The 22,426-nt window shown below is 38.7% G+C and overlaps 1 protein-coding gene across 1 annotated transcript in view; it reads right to left on the bottom strand.

Annotated features, from left to right (window-relative positions):
* The window catches only part of LOC124265785, a 123,100-nt gene extending 106,353 nt beyond the window's left edge, over nt 1-16,747 (bottom strand). Inside the window, 1 exon segment of the mRNA XM_046700599.1 lies at nt 16,434-16,747. Within this exon segment, the coding sequence (XP_046556555.1) occupies nt 16,434-16,449 (16 nt within the window). The 5' untranslated portion in view covers nt 16,450-16,747.
* Between the last annotated feature and the right edge of the window lie 5,679 nt (nt 16,748-22,426).

Below are 22,426 nucleotides of genomic sequence, written 5' to 3'. Positions count from 1 at the left end.
AGCCAATATTTACTCCGCACATCAAAAGAAGTAAACTATGGATAAAACCGGCTTTATTTAATGTATTGATTGCTATGTGTGTATCTATTTTGTTGGGACGTGGGATTTTCTGAAAACACTTCTTTGATCCTCCAGTGTGTTCAAGAAAACACATCAGATTATTGCTTGCATTATGTGTAAAACTGGAGTTCAAATGTGCTCTACTTGATGAAAGGCAAGATCATCAATAAAGTGGACAAGGGTCATACCAGTCATCTTTACAGTCACAACAGTGTTCATCTTGGCTACAAGTGCTGATCCATGTTTATGACTCTCATGTGCTCAAGCTTCTTGGCACGGACAGAATGACAATGTCTGATATTGAGTCAGATCTACTCATTCACTTGATTCACATTGAGGGTTAGTTCAATGTTTCATAAAAACTGAATAAAATTGAGTTTCTGAAACAGTCTTTCATCACTGTGCTTCCATGTGGGTCAATATAAGAAAGCCAATATTTGATATAACCTTTCTGTTTCTCACGAACATAAAAACTGAAATACATAGGCATTTGGGACATTTTAAAATGATCACATTTACAGAGTGACTGTAACACATATAGTTTTCTTTGCGGCATTAAACATATTAACTGTGATATACAGAATTGTTTTTGTTCATCCAACTGCTGCAAGTATCAGGCATATGTTTTGGAGAACATAAATAACACTGTCAAACTGTGGAATTGCCAGCCTGACCTACATGGTACATAAGGTACATATCCCCCTCACTAATCACTACCTGACTCCGTCACAACAGGCCATAAAGCCCTGGCTACCATAGAGAACACTGCTTTATGTTGCTATCTGGGTTTATCACTCCTCCATTGACCGTTATCAACCGGGTGTTACACACATGGCTCCGGACCAGGCCATTGGTCAACACTGCTCACTACAGCCTTGTTGATAACCAACAAGGGCCACTAAAACTATGTAGAGGACTTGAAGCATTAGATGATTGCATGGAAGAATTTTAAGAATCTGGAGAATATTTAGTGACTGAAGTTTTGATGAAAGTCCAAGTTATGACACTGGATTCAGAGAAAAGACATTGTTTGTTTGTGATAATAGAAGAAACAGAAAGTGAATCTGTGTTAATATGGTAGTGATAACAAGCTCAATCTATGTACTTAATTCCATAACAACAATATTTAGCATTCAGCCTAACCGGCATAAAAATACACCAATACAATATTGCATCACAATATGAAGGTCACAAAACAAACCATCGATTACAACTCCGGTATCATAACATACACAATTGATTACCTTATTGATGTTTTGTTTGTTTGTTGTTTTATGCTGCACTCAGCAATATTCCACCTGTATGGAGGATGTCTGTAAATAACCAGGTCTGGACCAGACAATCTAGTGATCAACAGCATGAGCATCGAACCACACAAACATGATGTAAAAACATGTGAATAGTAACAGGAACTGTTCAAGAACCAGATTCTCTAGTATTTACTGGTTGGCTATGAACAGCAATATCTTCACAGTGTCCTCAAGTTTACATGTTTAACCCCTACAATACCCCATCTTTGCCATCTGAAATTTATTTTATTTTAATTCTGGGCAGTGATTCACCTGTGAAAAGGGAGAGAATATTAATTTATGAACAAGAAGACAAAGTCATCAATATCCCCCTCAATGGCAAAATACTCTTCATGATTATGTCTACGATTTATGATTATGTCAAATATTTAGGTGTGTATATAGAAAAGTGGAAGGAGAGTATTGAAAGGTTTTTAAAGTTCTGCTCCGGAAAGCAGCACTATCACCAATTTCAGTCAAACTTGTTGCCATGGAAATGCCAAAAATATTTTATTCAGAATTCCCAAACTACCAAAAGGCACCAGTACACCACCAGACCAATCTATGTGCCAAGTTTGGTGAAGAAACATTGAACGGTTTTAGAGTTCTGCTCCGGAAAAGAGCACTACTACAATTTCAGGCTAAGTCAAACTTGTTGCCATGGAAACGCCAAAAATATTTTATTCAGAATTCCAAAACTACCAAAAGGCACCAGTACACCACCAGATCTATCTATGTGCCAAGTTTGGTGAAGAAATATTGAACGGTTTTAGAGTTCTGCTCCGGAAAAGAGCACTACCACAATTTCAGGCTAAGTCAAACTTGTTGCCATGGAAACGCCAAAAATATTTTATTCAGAATTCCAAAACTACCAAAAGGCACCAGTACACCACCAGATCTATCCATGTACCAAGTTTGGTGAAGAAATATTGAACGGTTTTAGAGTTCTGTTCCGGAAAAGAGCACTACCACTAATTTCAGTCAAAGTCGAACTTGTTGCCATGGAAACGCCAAAAATATTTAATTCAGAATTCCAAAACTACCAATCGGCACCAGTACACCACCAGATCCATGTATGTGCCAAGTTTGGTGAAGAAATATTGAACGGTTTTAGAGTTATGCTACGGAAAAGACAAATGTGCACGGACGGATCGACGATCGGACTGACGGACGACAGACGCGAGTCCATTTTAATACCCCCTGCAAAACGCGTTGCGGGGGATAATAAAAACTACTGTATGGGGATACGAATCGTATTGCACCCTTATTATAAGAATACATATCATATCACAGCCTCATCATATTGTTACATCTCTATTTAGCATCAGCAAATCTTCAGCATTTTATGCTAAAATATTTGGGTACATATCAGCAAGAACAGACAACCTTTAAGCACCATGAGAGGTATCTTGAGGACTACTAAGATTGCAGGGATCGAAAATGAATGCTTGCCCATTGGCTCGAGGCAAGGAACACATACCTGAGTCAAATGAAAATTTCTATAGTAAATGCATATTCCCGAGGTGATTAAATGTTAAGAACAAATAACTCTAATATTAGACCAAACTTGTCTCACATCATGGTATATATGCAGTTTAAAGTTGAACGAAACTGAAAGCCATGACACTTTATATGACAAACAACTTCAAGTGATGGATGAGAGGGCAAGAAACAAACCCGAAACATTGTTACAAAGAATAAAGAAGTTGTAATCCATAAAATATCACATCCTTGTAAAGAAAACAAGTGTTGTAAAATCCACCAGACCAAACAATTGCATAAATACTTTAAAATAATCGAAGGCTATATTGGCAGCTTACTGAGACGCTACTATTGGTTGATTGCGATAGAATGCTTGATGGTTATTGTCTCACGTTGCGCTGAATGTTGTTTGTGTCAACAGACACGGGAAAACTACATGCTACAGACGACTGCTCAGTGACACATCCATCAATGCTATGGATGTCAATTACATGAAATTGATTACCCCATGTGTTCCGGAGAATGCATCACAATGGCAACTCTGAATTTTCTTCGATTACTCATTGATTCAACTCTAACAACAGATATGGTCATACAAATGATGAACACATATTGTTACTGATATAACAGCTTTTTCATAATTGTAACATTTTATCCAAATTGACACACTTTATAGCTTCAACTTAATAGTTAATGGAATGAAATATGATAGTGTATAGAATTTACGTTTACAAGTTGATTGTTATACCTAGTAGGCATTTTTCTGAGATTGTCGGTCAATTCTGATTTCTAAAGATTAATCTTGTTTCAAAGGATCACAACAACCATTGTCAGAATATTTCATCAACGTGACAAAACAGCAAGAACAACAATCGATCACTGATTAATCATTGGTTACAATACCAAAACAGAGTTATTTTTGTCTCTATTCTACCAGGGCACACTGACAAAAGTAAATGCAAACTCTATGGTAACAGCAGAGATCACCATACGTGGTGTGGCATCAGATGACAGGATGTTTTCAGCAGGCTTGAGTGAGTGAGTGAGTGAGTGGAGTGAGTGAGTGAGTGAGTGAGTGAGTGAGTGAGTGAGTGAGTGAGTGAGTGAGTGATGTGAGTGAGTGAGTGAATGAGTATGGTTTAACGCCGCTTTTAGCAATATTCCAGCAATATCACGGTGGGGTACACCAGAAATGGGCTTCACATATCGTGCCCATGTGCCCCCTCAGCAGGCTGTGATGAATATACAGGTGAGTTTGTTTGACTCATCAACTCACAGCATAATTATCATTATATTTAAATGATTTTAATGCATGCATTACTTAAACTACGAAGAAACCTGTGCAATGTTAAGATCTCAGCTAACCTTTCACATCATGCAGACAGAAGCCCATTGTTTTGTTTATTGTGTAACACTGCACTCAGCAATGTTCCAATTATATGGTGGCAGTCTGTACATAGTCGGTGACAAGACAATCCAGTGATCAACAGCATGAGCATTGATCTTAACTGTGATGAGGTAGACATAATGATATGGTAGACATGTGTAACGATACATGACATAGGAGCACCAAAAGTCGCTCATGTTGACGTTACTGATTGAGAATTGAGTCGTTAATCGAGAGCTTGTTCAGGGCTTGGATCATTCTGGTTTGAGGTCAAGGATCAACGCTCTTAATAATTGGACCAAACAGTTTCTTCATACAAAGATCCAGGCCACACCTTTTTCATTCACTGAGCTTATGGTTTAATCAACAATCTGATAATCTGGCCAAGTCACCATCCAGAACATATTGTTGCTTGTGACTTATCAATGAAAAACATGTACAGACATAAGTAGAGAAAATGGTCATCTGGATGGGTGTGTAAGTGAAGAGTTTCTTTGGTTGGTTGGTTATTTAACGCGACACTCAGCAATATTCCAGCTATATGGTGGCTGTCTGTAAATAATCGAATGTGGACCAGACAATCTAGTAATCAACATCATGAGCATCGATCTACGCAACTGGGATACGATACATGTGTCAACCAAGTCAGCGAGCCTGACCAGCCGATACTGTTAGTCACCTCTTACGACAAGCATTGGTTACTGAAGATCAATTCTAACCCGGATCTTCACAGGTGTGAAGAGCTTCTACATTAAAATATATACTCTTTCACTGTGACTCAGTCAGTCATTGCCTGCTGTAACCTTTGATATCACTTTGATCAATAAAAATCATGGATTGAAAAATGTCAGGGTGGAATTACTATATCAACTATTAATGCTTATGACTGAATATGTTCATTTCTCTTTTCACATTTCATTACTGTAGTACACATCAAGTATCATATTACAGGCAGACATCATATGTCAAGTCAATGTTGGGTAAGTAAAGGAAGAACTGGGGGTTCACTTGTTATGTGAGTCAACAGTGTGGTGGTCCGATCAGAACAACGCTAGACTGACTATTACATTACCAGTTGTGTGGAATGTATTACCAGCCCAACACAATGCTACAGACACAACACACAGCCACCATTGTACACTGGCAAACAAACATGTTACTGGATATACAAGTCTACTCCATGATTCACAGACAGCAATCTTGGTGTTACGTGATCTAAACCACAACAATGTATAGAAACAGTAAGACCTGCAGCCATCTGCCAATTAGTAGCTGCACACCTTATAATCAGGCTCATCCAAATCAATATGATCATTCCATGGGTTCCCCCCCACAAGTGCTCCATGCTTCTTGTACCAGACAGCTAATGGAGATCTGGGGATTATGTAATGTGTGACCTGGATCATTGTATCCCAGTAGCACATGCACAATACCTGGTTTCTTAATGCCCAGACACCATTATGTACAGGCCACCATGATATAACAGGAATATTGCTGCCAAGACACCATTTTGAAAAGACCACCACGATATAACAGGAATATTGCTGCCAAGACACCATTTTGAAAAGCCCCCATGATATAATAGGAATATTGCTGCCAAGACACCATTTTGAAAAGGATCACCATGATATAACAGGAATATTGCTGCCAAGACACCATTTTGAAAAGGTCACCATGATATAATAGGAATATTGCTGCCAAGACACCATTTTGAAAAGGTCACCATGATATAACAGGAATATTGCTGCCGAGACACCATTTTGAAATGCAAACAAGATATATCTGAAATATTGCGGCCAAGACACCATATTAAATGGCCAACATGCTGTATTTGGAATATTAACACCAAGACACCATTTTAGAAAGGTCAACCTGATATGCATGAAATATTGCTGCAAAGACACCATTATCTACAGGTCACCATGATATCTATGGAATATTGCTTAGTCAACGTGGCATAAAACTACATCATTTTCAACTCATGTGAACTATTCTGCCTTTTTTTTTTATTCCCCAGAACCAATATTTCTGGCAAAGTTAATTTTCTGAAACAATTTTACATTGGAAAAAGTTATTGAAATTCCATATTAAAACTATTCTTTCTCCTCATTTTGAACTAGCAAAGACAACATAATTCCTGCAAAAGTACCTCACAAGGACCCAGCTTAACAAATCACAACTGCAATGATTGAAGGCTTTTGATGGATGGCTCTCTTACTCTCCAGACTCTATTGTTGTGTTCTGAGTTAATGATCCTGTCTCTAGAGGCAAAGCGGTGGCCTTTAACGACCACAATTGATCAAACCTTACAATAGGCTGGAGACATTTCAGACATTGTCACTTCTTCCTGCGCTGCTTGCACAATCTGCCAAGAGTGTCAATACACGTCCCCTTGGATTTGCACAGGTGTTAATGACACCAGTAATATTGTGTTAACAAATCCATAGCTCCAGGCTAATGAACACTGCATCAGTGCAAGCACAGCGCTGAGGCTATGTAATTCCATGAGCAGAAAACAGTAGATATCAATATACCAGGAACTATGAGGGTAAACACATGCTTAATTGGTAAACGAATATAGGAAAGCGGGTTATAGCAATAAGTGGTGTGACTGCTAGCAATATATCACTGAATCATATAGTAATGAAGTATGTTTGATTATACCGCAAATGGTTAAGACAAACACCATTCTTGAAGAACTAAGCAGAAAACAAATGATCCTGTGAATGAGTTTAGTTTTACAACACACTCAGCAATATTCCAGCTATATGGTGGCGTTCTGTAAATAATCGAGTCTGGACCAGACAATCCAGTGATCATCAGCATGAGCATCGATCTACGCAATTGTGATACAATGACATGTGTCAACCAAGTCAGCAAGCCTGACCGCCCGATCCCGTTGGTCACCTCTTACGACAAGCATGGGTTACTGAAGATCAATTCTAACCTGGACCTTCACTGGTCTCGAGTGAGTGAGTGAGTGAGTGTCTTTTAATGCATTGGTCTACAACACTATATAACAGTAGTACATATATAATCTGGGACATGCAAACTGGTGGTTGATAATAGAAGCACCAATTTCTGCCTCAGGGTCACGATGACACACAATCATCCCGATCACAAACTGCACCCACCACAATCCCTGTCAGCTGTCATACAAGCATGTGGTGTCCTATTCAGCATAGGAAACAAAAGTGGAGGAAATTGTGGTTTTATAATGATCTGTTGGTTGAAAAACAATAGCCATTAGTCTCATATCTACGGGTCAATTTAAGGACAGGTTGGGTAGCCTTGAGTTTGCTCACCATGTTGAAGACCCTGGTTTGATTCTACACATGGGTACAATGTGTGAAGCCCATTTCTGGTGTCCCCTGCCGTGATATTGCTGGAATATTTCTAAAAGCGGCATGAAACTAAACTCACTCATTCACTATGGATCAAATGCTGTTGACAAAGAACAGGGGTATAGGTATACAAAAAGATCACTCTTGACATCAATAAAATGTCATCGGTGAGAGAAAACTGTTTTAAATGCCTCTGTGATAATCTCATGTGTAGCTGAGCGACAGGGATCATTACCGCTGGGAAACATTGAGAACCCCTCCAGGTTTACTCTGCCAACACCAAGCATGTGGACACACCAGGACTGTTATGTCACCGGGCCCCACTCACGGAGGATATTGACAACTGGATCAGTGGTATTGATTACCCATACATCAATCACCTACTGAGAACAGGCTGACTGTCAAACATCGCACTTAGCGATAGGTGCATACTGACGACCGAGGAACTACGCTTTTAGCCTTCGGTGTGCTTAAGAGATTTGAAAGAGACTATTTATTAAATTTTGTTGTACTTTCAAAAAGTTTATACAGACTTTGTAATAAGAGATGTTGTTTTTTTACTCTATATTATTGGAGCTTAAGGTTTGATGTATGAATTATTAATGCCTGGGTGAAGCCTCTTTCCCCCTTTATTCCCCCTAAAAAAACGTGACAGAGGAGAAAATACATAGGGAAAGGCAATAAAACAGAGCATCTTGTATTACATTACTTAAGATGTGTAGCTGATCTGTATCGATGGCTCCATCGATCTTAACTTATGGCTGTAGTAGATGAAGTTGACCATTCACTCAAGTTTGTTTCTGGTTTCAGGGTCAAGGTCAATGCGATCCAAAGGACTGGTTCAGCTGATTGGCATCTGACCAATGGTGGCAAAATATGGCCAAGGGAAATCTCTTCCAAACTGTTCAAAAAAGTTAACTTGGCAAATATGTTCAACGATCTAATAACAATTAATAGGACGTCTATGAACTGAGATATGCAAATAGTAAAACACATTAAACGTGTATATTCATATAAGAAATCTGATAAGTTTCTTTCACTTTGTAGATCCATGTCTTGCAAACTTGGTTGATGAAGGTCATAGTAAGTGTCCCAACAGGACATTCATGATGTCTATCACTGGATCTTCACATCCAGATTATAATTTTATTCACAGATCAAAGGCATAAAGAATCATTGGAACATGAGATATTTATATGACAATTATATAAAAATCACAACACCTTGGTAACAGCTGCAAGGTCAAGTCGGACGCCACAGATAAACAGACTGCCATCATATTACCTGAATATTCAGGAGTGCAGCAATAAAGAATACAAAATATCAGAATAATTTATCAAAGCTCATTTCTTAAACTGTAGCTGTGCTGTGGGCCTAAAGAGGTTCTTATCTTACTCCCCATGAAGGGTGAGTGAAACACTTTAGTTTTACCCAGCTTTCACCAATATTCCAGCAATATCATGGCAACGGACACCAGAAATGGGCTTCACACATTGTACCCATGTGTGGAATCAAACCCGGGTGTTCAGCGTGACAAGCGAAGACTTTAACCACTTGGCTACCACACCACCCGTCTCCATGAATACCAAACAAACTGTGTGTCCAAGGCAACAGGAGCTCTGCTATGCCAGACACACCTACAACTTCCACCTGAAAGTCAGCCCTTGGCCGAGTAGGCTTATCTGTTTCCTAGTTTCACCTTGGGTTATTAAACTCTCTCAGATCCGCAAGTACTCAATCACACGGAGAGAAACCCAACATTAAGACCATGTGACACTTGTCTCGGACCTGGATATGGGGCTGAAGTATCGATCACTGGTATATCACTGCAGCGCTCATTTCTGTTGACTCAAAGATCACAAACACACAAACAATTATCAGAATCTTGATAACACATCACAAAAGCTTTGAACCAGAGTTAAGGTTACACAAAGGTTAAGCAAATCTAACACTCACGCCTTCAACAGACTAAAGACGTTTGAAAAGAAAAATCCACAAGAAAATTAAACTGTATAGTTGTAGTTAATACCCATCCAATATATCTTGAAAGGTTTGGCTAACGACATCTGGGGGGAAAGGTTTGAAGCAATCTATGCCAGTTGTAATAATAATGATAATATGGCCACTTACATAGTCTTGAACTCAACACCACACAGGCATGCTCTAAGTGCATACAACATGATGGAAATAATGGCCCCAGATAACGCATGCTGCTTGTGAGGTGCTAGAAGGCTAACAGTCATATGACTTAGCCCACCAGGTACCCATTCACTGGTGAACAGGGGCAATTTTGAACAAACTCACTTGCCTAAGGAGAGACCACATGTATTGTGGGGTGGGACACAAGTCCTAGAAACTCTCAAAAGTCAAGGTGACAACAGTCCGTTTGATTTAATTTGAGATCGATGAATTGCTCACTAACACAAAATCTAATAAATGCAACAAAACGAAACTTTGTACAGTCACATGAAATTGACAGACCAACTCTGATGATTTGTCTCATAATTTTGGACACCTGAATAAAAAAGTTGTTTAACAAAAGTTATTTTGTTGTCACTTTTCACTATTTCTTACAAAGGGGGACCACTTGCTGATAGAACAGCCAGGTAATCAACAAGGATGTGTAATGAAATTTCAATTTCACACGTGCAACGCCCAGCAGACCTGCCTGTTCTGCCAGGAAGTGGTCCCCCCTCATACCTGGCTGTTCTGCCAGGAAGTGGTCCCCCCTCATAAGAAATAGCAAAAAGTGACATAATATGTCTCTCCTTGAAGCAAATGTCAAAGTGGGATGTCTAATAATGATTCTCATAATGATTCTCATACTGATTCTCAAGAGATAACTTCATCAGAATAAATTATGCTTCTGAAAACCTTCTGGATCTGGCAAAAAACGTTTCCAGACATAAATCGGTAAGAGACATTATGTAACAAAAGCACAAAGAACAAAATTTCAACATGTCTTTCAACTTTTATGACAAATTAACTGCAGAGAGAACTTTTCCTGACTGTTATGTTTAATAATTTTGTAGTTAATATTGTGCACTCAGATAGGGCTGCAATGAATACACTATGTGGCGAATATGATACCTATCCTGAATATTGGGTAACGAATATGAATAATTATTCACAAATACAATATTGTAGTTAAGTGATTGATGTACAATATGGAACGCCCATGTTGACAGTGTTAATTTGTCACCGCAATAACCAGTGATCTCATGACACTCAAATTTGGTATGTAATAGTTATAGATGATAGTACCATGTGCGGCCTTGGCAAACTCACATCACTTGCGCTACTGCAAGGCTAGTACACATTCAATTCTTGCATATCTCACTTTCCAAAAGTACACAAGGGTTCAAGTAAAACATGCTCCCTTAAAAAAGCGTAAATACTCGTTAATATTCAGTTCTGGTGACCACGAATAACAAAGAATTCATGAAGGGCTACGGTTCGATTCACCGAATATGCGAGTGAATCGTTACAGCCTTACATTCTGAGGATTTCAGGGATATAATTTTGTTATTATCAGCTTATTGTGTTCCAGGAAGCTTTAAACCAATTTCCAGTCAGACAATGGACTGAGTTGCACTGATTTGCAGAGGTGACTCAAACACACCATCATGACATTGAGATGAATAATTGATTGCAGAATCCATTAAACTACCTTCAGGCACAGCATCTTTGGTCAAAACAATTCTGCACTTACACTCAGGAATATATCTTCATTAATGAAGGAGGATGTACGATTGATAAAAGTACAACCATTGCCAACATGCTTCACTGTAATAAGAATTAGTGGAAACCATGTGACAGCGCTTCATTGCCATGGAAACATGCTGAAACCATGTGACAGAGTTTCACTGCCATGGAAACAAGCTGAAACCATGTGGCAGTGCTTCATTGCCATGGAAACAAGCTGAAACCATGTGACAATGCTTCACAGCCATGGAAACAAGCTGAAACCACGTGACAGTGCTTCATTTGACATGGGAACAAGGCCACAACCCTTCATTTCTAAGAGACAAAGGGTTTGACCTGATGTCACAGGTACTAGTCACTTTAACCAGACATATTCCCATCAATCCAAATCTCCAATGGGAATGGTATTAATCAATGGTCCGAATTATGACCTGACCAAAACAGTAGTGATGTGCAGGCACTGTTGTAGGATTCCGCCAAGTGTAGCTGGATGTACCATGCTGAATAGACGAAAGGCATATAGAACCATTGGAGCAGGAGATATCCATATAACAATTACATAACCATCACAACACCTTGGTAGCAGCTGCAAGGCCAAGTCGGTCCACAGATAAACAGGTATAAAGTTTTCTTGCTTGCTTAAGCTTGGCGGGTAATATTCCACTATACTAACACAGAATCTACCGAAAAGGATGTTACATAGCTAGTTAAGTGAGTGAGTGAGTGAGTGAGTGAGTTTAGTTTTACGCTGCTTTTAGCAATATTCCAGCAATATCACGTGGGGGACACCAGAAATGGGCTTCACACATTGTGCCCATGTGGGGAATCGAACCCGGGTCTTCGGCGTGACGAGCCAACGCTTTAACCACTAGGCTACCCCACCACCCCAGCTAGTTAAGGATAGTAGACAGAGTACTACAGGCTACTGGATTTCAGTCAGTTAAGTCCTGTGGATTCAGAGATCAGCCAAACATGAAAAGGGCAGGAATTCCTAAAGGGACTATTTGTGTCACTGATGGTCAGGTCAGACATGTTTTCTGGAATGTATGGAAGATCAAAGGCCTTGATCAATCTGGATTCCAATATCCAGTCAAACAGTAAACTACACAACTTCCACAAGACAGAGACAAAGTCTTCAGCAACATCGGAATGTTTAAGCACTAGAGATGAAAGACAGTCATAAGCAAATAAAGTGAAATGACAGATATCTGAAAGGCTTGCAATATAAACAGGTGTAACTGACATTGATTATGTGGCAACAATTGTCTCAAAAACAAACATCTGAAATGATTAATTTCTATCCTACCCACCCACCCACCCACCCACCCAACAGTAATAAAAATAGAGAGAAATCAATAAACAAACAAAAAAGAATAGCAGAAAACTCTGGCCTGATGATTGTAATTATTAAACAGACATTCGGTACCGTGTCTTACATGTCTAGCCAGGTAACCAGTACATTCATCTATGATAAATTGAATTTGAAACTAAATATGCTCTGTGAGATTCCAAATGTTCCGCTAGTTAGTTAATGTCATTTGAAACCTGTAAATGACCAATCTGAATTGAAAAATTCATGGTCGAATATTCACTGACCAATCAGAATTGAAATATTCATGGTCGAATATTCACTGACCAATCAGAATTGAAACATTCATGGTCGAATATTCACTGACAATCAGAATTGAAACATTCATGGTAGAATATTCACTGACCAATCAGAATTGAAAAATTCATGGTCGAATATTCACTGACCAATAAGAATTGAAACATTCATGGTAGAATAATCATTCATATTAAGTTACACATGTCATTCCCTTGGTCTCTATATAATTGGGAATCAAGTTGTCTTTGAAGAATTAGGTTATCTCAGGATCACTATGAGAAAAATGAAACGTTCATATTTTCTACACAATTTGCAATCACACGATCACACGATAGGAGTAACTGCAGTAGAAGTATTTGCTGAACGTAAGCCTGTGTTCCACTCAGCATGTATTCACAGTTGAGCATGATGCCAATCTCAAACTGTTGTACCCAAAGGCAAGGCATACAAGCCACTAAGCCTTCATGTCATTAAAAGTCATTTTGGAAATGGCTGTGGTCACTAAATGCCTGTATAGAACTTACCTATGAAACAACTTGAACTAGGCTGTAATTCACACACAACAAATATGTTCCTTGTCATTGTGTACTGTTGATGGTGTATAGTTACAAATGAATATCCATACCATAATTAACGTCAAAAAAGTATTCATTTATTAACATTATCATGATTAACCATTACAGTGAGGGGGAATAAAATCATACTCAACCTACAGTCCGTTTGAGACAAAATGATACCGATGAATTGCAATCATAAAAAAAATAAAAATGTTGTTTAAAAAACTGTCATCATTTATTTGTGCGTCTTCCCAGTTTATTACAAGGGCGCATTGGCAACTAAACGAACAGCGGAAAAGCGAGATGCACGTGCGTTAACGGGTTCTCATCAAATTTTTGAGCTGGCAAGATGACACGTACCCCAGCTGCAGAGGCAGTGCGCTGTATGTACTTAGTAATTGCATACTTGGGTCACCCCTGTCATTTTCATCCTTGAAGAAATCATAGACTTTGTAAATTATAGACTTTCATTTTCTCACTTTGTCAATCAGCAGTAATCACATGTCTCTGACGTCACTAATACACGTGCATCTCGCTTTTCGCGCTGTTCCTTTAGTTGCCAATGCGCCCTTGTAACATACTTGGAAAACGCACAAATAATTGATGACGGTTTCTTAAACAACTTTTTTCTTTTTGTGACAAAAATTATGCAATTTTTTTCGAGAGTTGGTCTGTTGTTTTTATTGCACTCCCCGTTGGTTTGATTCTTTTATGTCTATTTGTTTTTGTGTTAGATTGCAATTCATCGGTATCATTTAGTCTCAAACGAACTGTAGTTTATGTTCAGAAGTTGAATACATTAATGGATTAACTGCAGGTCTACTTAGGTAATTTTGTATCAATACGCATAGCAAAATGAATTGTATTATTCATCAATATGTCATTATATTTCAGCCCTTTTAGCTGATATTTCAGTACTAAAATTCCAATCAGTCACATCCCTTTTTCTCTCCCCACATAACACTTCACTAACTCTATGAGTCATTTCAAATGGACACTGTTGATGATCTGCCCCATTTAGAAGGCCTTTTCTAAAACACACAAAGGCCTGCTAGCTCTATGTATATTCTGCTCGTTGGCATTGTTGGAGAAAGAGTGAGTTTGGTTTACACCGCTTTTAGCAATATTCCAACAATATCACAGTGTGGGACACCAGGTATTGGCTTCACACATTGTGCCCATGTGGGGAATTGAACCCAGGTCTTCAGCATGACGAGCGAACGCCTTAGGCTAGTAGGCCACCCACAGCCCCTTATTGGAAAGGAAAAATCCTTAACGCTGGAATACATGTATATGTTATAGAATTGTTTTCATTAGTTCACACTAACATTGGGATATACTGCCCTCACAGTGTACAGTGAACACCTTGGTGACCTGTCACACTAACATTGTGATATACTGCCCTCACAGTGTACAGTGAACACCTTGGTGACCTGTCACACTAACATTGTGATATACTGCCCTCACAGTGTACAGTGAACACCTTGGTGACCTGTCACACTAACATTGTGATATACTGCCCTCACAGTGTACAGTGAACACCTTGGTGACCTGTCACACTAACATTGTGATATACTACCCTCACAGTGTACAGTGAACACCTTGGTGACCTGTCACACTAACATTGTGATATACTACCCTCACAGTGTACAGTGAACACCTTGGTGACCTGTCACACTAACATTGTGATATACTGCCCTCACAGTGTACAGTGAACACCTTGGTGACCTGTCACACTAACATTGTGATATACTGCCCTCACAGTGTACAGTGAACACCTTGGTGACCTGTCACACTAACATTGTGATATAACAGTTACAGTGAACACCTTGGTGACCTGTCACACTGACATTGTGATATACTACCCTCACAGTGTACAGTGAACACCTTGGTGACCTGTCACACTAACATTGTGATATACTGCCCTCACAGTGTACAGTGAACACCTTGGTGACCTGTCACACTAACATTGTGATATACTGCCCTCACAGTGTACAGTGAACACCTTGGTGACCTGTCACACTAACATTGTGATATACTGCCCTCACAGTGTACAGTGAACACCTTGGTGACCTGTCACATTAACCCCTGCACTCTACCCATGTCTGATGGTATTAAAGCCATTAAATGGAAAAACAACTGATCATTTTCAATACTAGCATGAACTACGAGAACAAGGCACACAGGACATTTGTATAAGACTCAATGAAGCATGCCTTTAGTTAATGTCCAGTAACTGTCTTTGAGCTAGAATCTCTCCCTGACAATGACAATGTCACAAATGAGTGATCTTATAAAGCTGTTGGAGACAAACACAAATCTTTGTCTAGGTCAAGAAACAGTTAACGTAAGTACAGACACTTGCAGAGACACGATCATAAATGTGTTCACGGATGTATATCAGGTTTCAGGTCCTTGAGTGAAATAATGGCACTTACAAATCAGGACATTTCAACACCAACCGATAAACCCACCGAAATATTCTCATCACCAGTTGTGTAATTAAAATCAAAACAATAATTTTAGTTTGTGAATAATGGCACTCACAAATCAGGACATTTTTTTAAACCAAATGATAAACCCACCGAAATATTAATATCATATGTGGTGTAATTAAATTCCCAAACAATAAGTTTTGTTTGTCATGATACATGCTAACAGAAAAACCCTTAAATAAAACTCACATTAAGCAAAAAACTCATCTCATTAAGTCTTGCACAATACAGAGACAGTACAACAGTGACACATTCCACAATTGAAGGTATTAAAATCCCTTCGTATAGATGCAAAACATCAATAAGCACTTATGTGTAACAGAGCCTTGTGGCATGTCCATTTAAAGTGCTATGTTAATATACGTCCAGTCAATGATGGATCCGACCAGCAATAAGTAGGTGCAGGGAGCTCGCACTGTGTCAGAAACATTCGTACCCCTGTAACACACCTATTCAATCATGAAAGTGCTGCTGTAAGGAATAAAGATTAATAAGTCTCATATCTTACCTGTCTTTTCATCCATTCTTGAAGCGGTATTTTATTCCCAGTGTTTAACTCAAAGCCCATGCAAGTCAACAAAACGGGGGGAGTCATTACCTGCTGACTGTCATTCATCTAGGTAGGTTATGAACGGCAGGTAACTTAGCCATGCCCCTACCCCGTTCTTTCGACAGGCCACCGACAGTAAACATAACGGTCTGCTGAGGAGCGGGTCTGATCACACTTAGATCAATAGGCTTAACGTTGCTAATGCCGTCATGCAAAAGCCGGAGCTCCCCAATATAAGATTTATGGCTTTACTCGGTATACATCCTTCACAGAAAGCCATAGCTACGCAAGAGAGACAGCACCTAACTAAATTCCCAGAACCCAGGTGTTCCACCCGGGAAATGGTCATATGCTCCAAGCTGGGTTGAAATCTGATATGGCATTGTGCCGACTATAGCTCGAGTTTCCTTAACTACGGGATGTGGTGGAACTGTTGCCGGGTGACAGAAACAAATGAGAGGATGATATTGATTATGATGTTCCTTTACACTTTTTAGTGTTAGTTTATTAATGAAGCTGACATATTGTGGTCTGACATGACCCCTACAGTGTCACAGAAGAGCTCGTTGAATTCACAAACACATCATCATGTAAAAAAATATTAAAGAACATTTTTTTCAAAAACAGACGTGCTAAAAAATTGTTATATGATAATGAAAACCTCATACTTGATTTTTGTTCCCAGATACTCTAAATGGCTGTTGTCTAATTTTACCATAAATTTGTAGTTCACATGAGACGTAAAGTATAAACTGTCAATATCCAACACATTATTTGTTCGGAAAAGTCCAACCACTGTTAACAGAAAAAAAACACCGTCATTTTCACATGTATATGTGTTCAGTTTCATGCTTCTGTTCAGTTAATGCCTAAAGTCTGTTTGAATGGGCAATTTCCATCAACACATGAGGTCCAGGCATGCTATGTCTCTGTGCTGAGCGAGCAAATTTACATCATTTGTTGTAAGCAACATGGTCACACCCACAATAAGCCACTGTTGGCTGGCCTGGCATACAAAGGAGGCTATAAAACGTAGCGGAATGTTTGTCTGGCTGTCCTGAAAACAACAGGAGAAAGTTGAGATACCACTTCATGTGGTATTATATTCTGTAGACTGAGAAACTGTGAGAGTTAAGTCCTAGTTTATAAGCATATAAGTTTGAGCTGTGTCAACAAAATGTATTTCGCATGCAAGTTAGTCCTAGATGTAATCTATGTTTGTCAAGTAATATACCTTGATGTAAGATGGTCAGTAGGCAGCAGGAACAAACAGTCGGCAAGTAAATATCACTATCAGCTAGTGGTGTTCCGATTAATTGAAATAATCGAAGATTGGTCGCAGTGACCAAACGACCAAGCAATTGATCACATTTTCTAAAAATCGAACACAAATGATTTTGGAACTACTGGTTTGGTCTTTTAACACTTGACGACGGAACATATCTTTAAAGTTGTCAGGGCCTGAAAATGTGTTTAATTGTTAGAAAACTCACTTGACTAACTGAAAAGTCATGACTGAATATTTCTTGAAGACTCCAGGAAGTTTTTCTTCATGATATATCAGTTATCAAATTAAAGTAGCAAGTTGCACCATGTTATACTTATCTGCAATAACAACCTGATTAGAAAAATCTGAAAAATGATGCTAACCAATTTTTTTCGATGATTGATCGGTTGTAATGAAACAATCATCAATTATGAGATTTTAACCAACTCCCAACACTACTACACCAGACATACATAAATACAATACACATCAGTTGGCATACTTCAGTGGGTGAGTGTGGTTTTACGTCGCTATTCCAGCAATACCACCTCCCCATTTCACTAGACCATCTGTAGGTATATATTAGTTCGCAAGACCATCTTTAGGTACCATAGGCATACATCGTTCACTAGACTATCAGTAGGCATATATTAGTTCAATAGACCACCAGTAGGTATATATTAGTTCACTAGACTATCAGTAGGCATACATCTGTTCAATAGACCACCAGTAGGTATACATCAGTTCACTAGACTATCAGTAGGCATATATAGGCATCTGTTCAATAGACCACCAGTAGGTATACATTAGTTCACTAGACTATCTATCAGTAGGCATATATCTGTTCAATAGACCACCAGTAGGTATACATCAGTTCACTATATCTGTTCACTATCAGTAGGCATATATTAGTTTACTAGACTATCAGTAGGCATATATTAGTTCACTAGACTATCAGTAGGCATATATTAGTTCACTAGACTATATGTAGGTATATATTAGTTCACTAGACTATCAGTAGGCATATATTAGTTCAATAGACTATCAGTAGGCATATATTAGTTCACTAGACTATCAGTAGGCATATATTAGTTCAATAGACTATCAGTAGGTATATATTAGTTCACTAGACTATCTGTAGGCATATATTAGTTCACTAGACCAGCAGTAGGCATATATTAGTTCACTAGACTATCAGTAGGCATATATTAGTTCACTAGACTATCAGTAGGCATATATTAGTTCACTTTATTATAAGTAGGCATATATTAGTTCAATAGACCATCAGTAGGTATATATCAGTTCACTAGACTATCAGTAGGCATACATCTGTTCAATAGACCACCAGTAGGTATACATCGGTTCACTAGACTATCAGTAGGCATACATCTGTTCAATAGACCACCAGTAGGTATACATCGGTTCACTTCAGACATATACATCTTGGTTCACTAGACTATCTATCAGTAGGCATATATTAGTTCAATAGACCACCAGTAGGTATATTATACTTGACTATCAGTAGGCATATATTAGTTCAATAGACTATCAGTAGGCATATATTAGTTCACTTTATTATAAGTAGGCATATATTAGGTCACTAGATTATGTGTAGGTATACATCAGTTCACTTGACTATCAGTAGGCATACATCTGTTCAACACACCACCAGTAGGTATACATCGGTTCACTGGACTATCAGTAGGCATACATCTGTTTAATAGACCACCAGTAGGTATACATCGGTTCACTTGACTATCAGTAGGCATACATCTGTTCAATAGACCACCAGTAGGTATACATCGGTTCACTGGACTATCAGTAGGCATACATCTGTTCAATAGACCACCAGTAGGTATACATCGGTTCACTTGACTATCAGTAGGCATACATCTGTTCAATAGACCACCAGTAGGTATACATCGGTTCACTTGACTATCAGTAGGCATACATCTGTTCAATAGACCACCAGTAGGTATACATATCAGTAGTTCTGTTCTGGACTATCCACCAGTAGGTATACATCGTTCACTAGACTATCAGTAGGCATACATCTGTTCAATAGACCACCAGTAGGCATACATCATTCACTAGACTATCAGTAGGCATACATCTGTTCACTAGGTACTATCAGTAGGGCATACATCGGTTCACTAGGTACATATCAGTAGGCATACATCTGTTCAATATACATCTGTTCAATAGACCACTATCAGTAGGCATACATCTGTTCACTAGACTATCAGTAGGCATACATCGGTTCCACCAGTAGGTATACATCAGTTCACTGGACTATCAGTAGGCATATAGTTGTTCAATAGACCACCAGTAGGTATACATCAGTTCACTTGACTATCAGTAGGCATACATCTGTTCAATAGACCACCAGTAGGTATACATCGGTTCACTTGACTATCAGTAGGCATTCATCAGATCACATGACTGTAAGGAAGAATCCCTGTGTGCAAATTTCATTGGTAAAACAATTCCTCCAAACATCCTTCGTTTAAAATCAAGTTATAGTTGCTGAATTTGTTTCAACTGCCTGTCCTGTTTGTCCATAATTGTAAGGGAGACAAAACCTAAAGGTTAATAATAATAATAACAACAATAATAATACGTGTATTTATATAGCGCTGTATTCCATGCAGAAACATGCTCTAAGCGCACAGGAATAAAACTAAATACAAAGTCTGGATGTCACACATAATCCTCCCCTTCATCATCAGTTGCAGCACTATCTGGCAATTATCAATGGACAGAGCCTACAGTTTACCAATACCAAGAAGGAACAATATATACACGACAGAACACACATTCTCAATAAAAACATTGAGAACGTCAGTTCATCACAAAACATGTAAATGCTACTGAACTGCTTTTCCTCGGCTGAATGATTTTCATCTTGGCTCTAAACACAACTTCACACAGGAGAGAGCACTGAAATCGCTGACATGAATAATAAATGAATATTAAGCTATGAATTCTTGCTGGCTCACCAAAGGCTCCAATTCATATGCATTTCTAATCAATAATCAGCCTGATCAATATCTTAGATATTATATCAGCGGAAACAAGAGTAATCTAGTACTGAACGAACATTTTAACTTATAGGTTAATCAATGTTTTATCACACTTTAAAAAATTACCTCTTTATAGACAAATCTGAGAATTTGGCCATAAAACTGATTCAGCACAAATATGTCTTTGTCATGTTTATTGTTGTTATTTCCAAGTAAAGCTGTTACTCATTATGGTACAAGACCTAACAGGAGAGTTACCTACCCTGGCAATATCCATCATGTCTTATATTATCAGTATTGATGATTCCGTTATTTCCATTTCACTGATCCTAATTTATGAACCATTTAGTGTTAATCATAAAATCGGGGTTAATGGTAAAAGTGTTCGCTCGTCACGCTGAAGACCCGGGTTCAATATCCCAAAATGTGTGAAGCCCATCAATACTCCAACAATATCACAGAGGGGACACCAGAAATGAGCTTCACACATTGTACCCATGAGGGGAGTCGAACCCAGGTCTTCAGCATAACAAGCAAACCTTTAACCACTAAGCTATCCGACCACCCGGAAACTAGCCTGTATGAACTTTGTGTAATTATCTAACAGTTTTCTATTTCGGATGTCATTACTGTAGTTATCCTTTCACACTGAAGTCTTCTGATTGGGACCACCATGTGAGGTGTAACAAGACCTTCGGCTTCAATATTTTATTTCATACACATATTGTTCCAATAACATTGTAGCCAATAGTTGAATAACAATAATGGTAAATGTTAGACAAAAAGACCCACTGAATTCATATCTTATAATAAAAAAATTGATAAGTACAAGTGGGACCAACTTTATGAACCATAACTGTTCAATGCCGTTTTTAAACATAAATTCACTTTAAAAACATTTAACAAATCAAATGAGGGTTCTACATCCTACATTGACAAACCATTTCAGTTTGGGTACACTTGCCCACTTGATATCCAGTGTATAACATAGTGTAACCATGGTGATAATGACAACATCAGTGATGGCAAACAGGGCATTGGAAGTTCCCCATGACGTGATGACATTGCAGATCAGCGTCAGGAAGCCAGTCTGGAGCTAATCAGGAAAGCTCTTTCATACCACCTGCTATCAATGGTGGAAATTACACTTAATTGTAATAGCACAGTGATGAGACATGGATTTCAAATTAAAGATTTCCCCTCGTGTACACCAGAGATTCCTGGCTTGGTACCAGTGGTCACATCTTCATTACTATTAACGCTGACACTGCGTACACGTGTTATGAGGCTAGGACAGGTCCACATTTACTATCCAGGGTCCCCATCCACAAAGCATTTGTCATGTTATTACCTGTCATAGCTCTATGCTTTATCATAGGCTTAAGAGTCTCGTATCGCTACAGACGTTTTGTGGATCAGGATGCAGGTAAACTGGTGTTAGTGCAATAAGTGGGAGAGAGTTGATATGAGAATGTGTGTGTGTGTGTATGTGTGAGTGAGGTGTGTGAGAGAGAGAGAGAGAGAGAGAGAGAGAGAAGGGTGAGGTGTGTGAAAGGTGTGTGAGTGAGTGAGTGTAGTGTAGGTGTGTGTGTGTGAGACAGACAGGTGTCTGTGTGTGTATGTTTTTCGCTGCTTTAACAATATTCCAGCAATATCATGGC

Source organism: Haliotis rubra, unplaced genomic scaffold, assembly GCF_003918875.1.
Source record: "Haliotis rubra isolate DU_JTF1 unplaced genomic scaffold, ASM391887v1 Scf995, whole genome shotgun sequence".
In the NCBI taxonomy this organism is placed as follows: Eukaryota; Metazoa; Mollusca; class Gastropoda; order Lepetellida; family Haliotidae; genus Haliotis; species Haliotis rubra.
Note: the sequence above shows the minus strand (reverse complement) of the source record. Positions and strands in the feature narration are given on the sequence as shown.